This window comes from Lolium rigidum, chromosome 4 (assembly GCF_022539505.1).
Source record: "Lolium rigidum isolate FL_2022 chromosome 4, APGP_CSIRO_Lrig_0.1, whole genome shotgun sequence".
Classification (NCBI taxonomy): Eukaryota; Viridiplantae; Streptophyta; class Magnoliopsida; order Poales; family Poaceae; genus Lolium; species Lolium rigidum.
In genome coordinates, this window is record NC_061511.1 from 86,639,923 (window position 1) to 86,646,099 (window position 6,177).

The 6,177-nt window shown below is 39.8% G+C and overlaps 1 protein-coding gene across 2 annotated transcripts in view; it reads right to left on the reverse strand.

The window, feature by feature from the left end:
- Window positions 1-2,342: 2,342 nt before the first annotated feature.
- The window catches only part of LOC124649334 (uncharacterized protein At2g02148), a 5,340-nt gene continuing 1,505 nt past the window's right edge, over window positions 2,343-6,177 (reverse strand). Inside the window, exons 2-8 of one of the 2 annotated variants that reach the window (XM_047188984.1) lie at window positions 5,026-5,149; window positions 4,575-4,913; window positions 4,329-4,491; window positions 3,552-3,672; window positions 3,402-3,464; window positions 3,018-3,281; window positions 2,343-2,747 (exon numbers count right to left, since the gene is read on the reverse strand). In XM_047188984.1, coding sequence (XP_047044940.1) covers window positions 2,646-2,747; window positions 3,018-3,281; window positions 3,402-3,464; window positions 3,552-3,672; window positions 4,329-4,491; window positions 4,575-4,913; window positions 5,026-5,149 — 1,176 coding nt within the window. In that variant the 3' untranslated portion in view covers window positions 2,343-2,645. Of the gene's footprint in view, window positions 2,748-3,017; window positions 3,282-3,401; window positions 3,465-3,551; window positions 3,673-4,328; window positions 4,492-4,574; window positions 4,914-5,025; window positions 5,642-6,177 lie in introns of both variants that reach the window. The other variant, XM_047188985.1, reaches the window with a different exon arrangement.

The following is a 6,177-nucleotide window of genomic DNA, read 5'->3' on the forward strand; positions in this document are numbered from 1 at the left end:
CGATGAAAATCTGACGTTGCGGAAACCTACTGAGCACTCTATCCCTGAGGTCTCACAATATAAAACCTTTTAACAAATTAAAAACAGTTTGTCAAAACGACTGTCTTATATTGCAGGACTGAGCGGGTACTTGTTAAGAGACATGATCTGCTACATTATCTTCTCTTTGTTGTTTCTTTACTGACGAAATTTTTTATAATAAGTGAGACTGTGTGTATCACTTGATGCAGAAAGGACTCTGAAATCTTTCCCTTTTCAAAAGGAAAATGGTATCAATCGATTTAAAAGTTCGAGTCGGAGGGAGAAATCTACTGCTAGATTTTTTTTCTTTCCTTTTGCTTCGACTGCAGAATGATTGAAGATTTGGAACTCTATATTTGTAACTAGATTTTTCTTTTTGAAATTCAGATACTCGCATTTTTCGTATGTGCCACGTGTTTCTTGCTATATATGTAGTATCCTCCAATATCATTTTTCGCCTTCCTCCTTACACAAACACATACATGGTGTCACTATTGATGAGCCGAATCATCCTCGTATGGGGGGTTCAAAAAGTGGGTTAATTAGATAGATACCATTGCATTTTCGGCTTTTTGAGAAACACCACTAAAATTTTCGTCTTTCGAAAAACGCCACTACATTTCTCTGTACATTCTATAGACACTATGATGCCTATTTAATCATGCACACTGACCAAAATATACTTGTATTTTGTCCAAAATATGTATACGGGTGGAGCCCATTCACTTTAGCTTGACACTCGGACATGGTGACAAGCTCCACCCGGAACAAAAAATGGAGATTCGTATCTCGCTCGTCCGTATCGTGGCCAGTCCAGACTGGAACTCTAGAACACCGGTGGCGGAAAGGTCTCGCGCCGGCGGAAGACGGCCATCCTGGGGCGGGTAGCCAGCTCCTTCCATAATTAACTGTATTTTTTTGTCTGTTCTCGGTACGTGTTACGGGAGCTTGCTCAACCGATTTGAGTTTCCGCATCTCAGGTTGCTAGTTTCAAGATAGCCAAATAACGTAGACACCTAGGACAAAAACAAATGATGTACATCATGGCCGCTAACCCGAATATGATTTAGCTGACCAAATTGATAATGGAAAGAAATACATTACATTTGACGATGTGAACATGTATGAGATGTTGAACTTCATATTATGAGATGTTGAACATATTTAAGACTTCATATTATTTTTTTCAATTTTATTCTGTCAAAATTTTATCCCATTTCTTTTCTAATTTTACTGTTCCCTTCCTATGCTGTTTCGGGTGCGGCCCACCATGTATACGTATCTATGTTAGAAATACAAGTGTATATTAGCCGGTATAAGTGTTTAAACGTAATGGCGTTTATGGAATGTATATAGAATTGTAGTGTCATTTTTCAAAAGACGAAAGTTGTAGTGGCGTTTCTCAAATAGCCGAAAATTGCAGTGGCATCTATCTAATTAACCCTAAAAAAGTTTATGGGTATCCGCATTCTCCTATCATATATGGAGATTGGATGCAGCAATCATCTTCCTTATTAAGAAATGAAAGAACCCTCATGTCGTTCTGAGTGGACAGTAACCGGTTTTGCCACCATTAGACATATCTTAGGTGTGGGCGTGGTTAGGAAAATATGCCAAACACACAGAAAGCGGAGGGGAGACCTCCCCCAAATCAGATCTAGGAGGGTGTTTTTTTCCCTAGAGATAACCCTCATCATCAATCCTCTTGAGTAAGGAGATCAAGACGATGAGAGAGTTAGAACCATTGTCATAGCCACCTTGAATATCAACCCCCGTCATCCATCTTGTTGTAATCCCTTTAATCTTCCATTTAGGTATTCAAGACATGGTTGAAGTGTGTGTGGATTATTATAATTCATGTTATTTTGATTATCTTGTTCATATATCTTTTATCAATATTCTTGATTAGTTCCCTTTCTTCTTTAAGGTATGGGGGAACCCTGGCCAAAGACGATTGAAATATGGTAAATTATTCAATGGAAGTTATATTGACGTGATGATGTTCTTCGTGATGTTGGGCGTACATGGATTGCACAACACATGTTCTCTTCAGGGTATGTCAAAAGAGTGTAAGAATATTGCAACATTTCAAACAAGCCTATGCATTAAAAAGTTCTAAAAACAGTCCAACAATCTTATTTTTTTTGTAAAGTACTTTCTCCTTGCCAAAATGTAGTGAATATAAGATTTTTCAAAAATAAATGATGCGAAGTTTGACCCAAGTACGTAGAAAAAATTATGACCATTTAGATTCATCGTGATGTGTATTTTCGTATGATATACATTTGGTATTGTAGATATAGAAAATTTTCTCAATAAACTTAGTCAAAGTTGAATATGCACTATATTATAGCAAGGGGGGAGTATATACACAATAGTTCGGAGTCGCTTACATCAGCTCTGCATTCATCCATGTCTGCGTCAAAAACCTACTTTGAAAGGAAGCAGGTGAGCTCAGGTTCAAACTCAAAGTCCAACAATCAAAGTACGCATATTCTAAGTTTCTAACCAACCACTATCTAAAAGATTCAGCAATATCATGGCCGGCTCAAGTAATGGTGAGCTGAAAACCTCCATGCAACTGGGAGCCAACAAAAAGGATCCCTAATTACGCATCAAACAAATTAGATCCCTAGCCTCTTGGTGCCACACTCTGAGCAGAACTTGGATGTTGCCCTTAGATATGGAGAGCCACACTCGTCACAAAACTTTGCAGGGCTGCTTGGCTGAAACACAAAATACGCCATCAGGGCAATGCATGCAATTAATAAATAGCAATAACCACTGTTTTTTATTCTTATAAAAAAGCAGTTGGTTGTAGAATGTAAGTGGTATTTTTGTTCAGTTGTTTAAAAGGTCAAATTACAGACTGGATGACATGAAACCACAACCCGTGCATGACAGAACTTGCTTTTGCTTCCCAAAACACGATGGAAGCTTTGATGCTACATTTCCTACATAACTTGGCAAATTACTGAATGAAGAAGATCACTCACAAGAATATTCGCTCGCCCTCCAAGATGGCCATGTACTCCAGCTTGCATGGAAGATACATGCGGAGATAAATAAGAGTGGTAATGCAGGGGGTTATCTGGCAGATTTGAGGCCGATGCGAGTGGATGAATCAGGGGGAACTGAGAACTGGTATGTTGGTTTTGCTGGATGGTGCCATGCTCTGTTTGATCAAGGAAGTGCAGGTACGGCTGACTTTCTATCTGCTCGGTGTGTTGCTTCGATGACGCCTGCTCTTGGTTTTGCATCTGGAAGAGGTAGGTAGGTGAACAACGGGCATCTTATTTTACAAACAAACTAGAATGGCAGGATAAGTCACTGTGAATTGGAGGTGTTGTCATTAGTCATGAACAGGGATGAAGAGTTACCTCAATTGGTGGACGAAATCCTGAAGAACAAACCAGTGGAGAAGTCTCGTCCTCTGACAAAACCTAGGCAGATCGAAAGGAGTCAATCAAACACGTAATGAAATTGGTTTGGCTGCATCCTTAAATTCCAAGAATCTAGTATGCACTTACGGATGTGCCATCAATGTCATATGCTGGCAGCGGGGTACGCCTGTTCTTATGCCGAGGTGAGTAGAATTTGTAATCTCTTGATGAAATGGCCACTTCATTTCGCCCGGTCAATCTTTTGAACCTTCACATTTAAAAAAAAAAACACTTTGAAATAAATACATCATGGTTTTAGTAGTAAGAGAACATAAAGAAAGCTTTTGGCCGGAACTGTAATCAAGACAGCTAACGCAAGATCTGAATATATTAGCAAATTTCTGAAGTTTCGTATTTGGAATTTATCCTAGACTAGCCATCGGATAAAATATTGTTAATTTCTGGCAGTTACTTTCAGAGGAAACGATTTTGCTGATTGGTTCAGTCAAGCCCTATGGAGGCAGACATGTTCTGCATATGATCCATTACAAAGAAATACAAACAGCATAGGAGTCTGCGATTCAAGAATATGCATTAATTTAGCATATGAAAATGGTAACTTCATCAACTTCACTTACCACAGCACACAGGGCATGGTCTATAAGAGATATTTGAAAGCAGCTTACCAATTTAAGTGCATATTTACTACAAGAAAAGAGTTTCCCAGAACTGGGTTTCTAGAAGAATAACTTGGCCAAATGGAACTATTTTTAAAACTTGTCCACCAACTGAATAACAGAAAGACAATCCAGATGAAAAGTTCAAATACAAGAATTTTCCTACACTGTCCCCCATACGTAACAAGTAAACAACCAATGCATGCATAAGGAGCAAGGAAACAAAGGGTAAATCAGAGAAAAATACCATTCTGCGTCCTCCATTCTCATATTACTAGGTCTCTCTATGATTACCAAACCATTGATTACTACAAAACGGACTCGCTTTTCTTCTTGTACCACAAGTTCAGGAAACCTTGTCCTTGTTGCATTGGAAGTAGCGAGCTCCCTCCTCCTGAAGCTACAATTCCCTGTACATCATAGGAGACTCGGATGAGAAGACAAAGGTCAAAGTCAGCGCAAAAGAATACAAATTCATGTTTAGTAATCATACCTTTCTTGGGGAACTTTTGAGTCAGTTTCCTGTACAAGCCGCCGGCAGCTTCAAGAGCTACCCCTATAGTTTTCTCACGGGATCCAATCAAGGAAGCAAGACGTGCATTCACGTCCCCCACCAAAGTCTCATACAAGTTTGCTATATACATCAAGGGCAAAGCAAACCTTGGGTCACCTTCATATCGGGCCTCTTGTTGCTTTCTTTTGTTTAATTTATCGTTGCCCTGGAGAAATTCTAACGCAGAGGGTTCTGCCACCTCAATAACATTCTCACAAATAAAATGGTCAACGATGATGTCGAGGAATCTAGACCGTGCCATTTCAATAGGTACAACATCTGTAATGAAGAAGGGAAATTGGTAGAGAGAAAGCACTGGAGTGAATAGCTGGCGCGCTAACAGCAAACAAAGAGAGGAGAACAGAACTGGATGAATCTAGAAGATATGTACCTTGTGGAATTAGGATATAAAAAGGACTAGAATTGCTGCTGCTGTTTTCAAGAGCCGAGTGTTCGTCGTCACCTCTGACACCGTGGAGGCTTAAAGAGCTGCTGTACGATCCAGGCATGCAATCCTATCACAGATAAAGCAACAGCTGATACTCAATAGTGTGAAATTGATGTGATAGTTTGGTTTGCTAGATAGTACATGCTATTCTGGACAAGTCAAAGGAAACACATCCCATTTTTTGCTAATTGAAGTAAATGGTCTACCATGTGATTGCACCAAGAATAGATAGGAGTATTTTTTTTATTCCACGAAGAGTAAGCAAATTTCGAGCCAATGAAATTCCGTACTAGTCACGCATTTAACATTGCATCCTACTTTCATCGGAACAAGTAATAAAAACGGCAAATCCTGATGACAGGAGCTCTATAGAAGGAACTTGTAGCGCCACAGCCAGCACCATCTGTCGGATCAAATACCGACAAAACACGCCCAAGCAAGCATTAATGTGGTGCAACCAAAGCTTTACATTGTGAATAAATAATGCAAATTTCGCCCTTCCTAATCGAGCTACCGGCTGCGATTTGCCCTAGTCACAAACAGGATCCCACCGGATCACCTCTGACACCGTGGAGGCTTAAAGAGCTGATGTACGATCCAGGCATGCAATCCTATCACGGATAAAGCAACAGCTGATACTCAATAGTGTGAAATTGATGTGATAGTTTGGTTTGCTAGATAGTACATGCTATTCTGGACAAGCCAAAGGAAACACATCCCATTTTTTTGCTAATTGAAGTAAATGGTCTACCATGTGATTGCACCAAGAAATAGATAGGAGTATTTTTTTATTCCACGAAGCGTAAGCAAATTTCGAGCCAATGAAATTCCGTACTAGTCACGCATTTAACATTTCATCCTACTTTCATCGGGTAATAAAAACGGCAAATCCTGATGACAGGAGCTCTATAGAAGGAACTTGTAGCGCCACAGCCAGCACCATCTGTCGGATCAAATACCGACAAAACACGCCCAAGCAAGCATTAATGTGGTGCAACCAAAGCTTTACATTGTGAATAAATAATGCAAATTTCACCCTTCCTAATCGAGCTACCGGCTGGGATTTGCCCTAGTCACAAACAGGATCCCACCGGA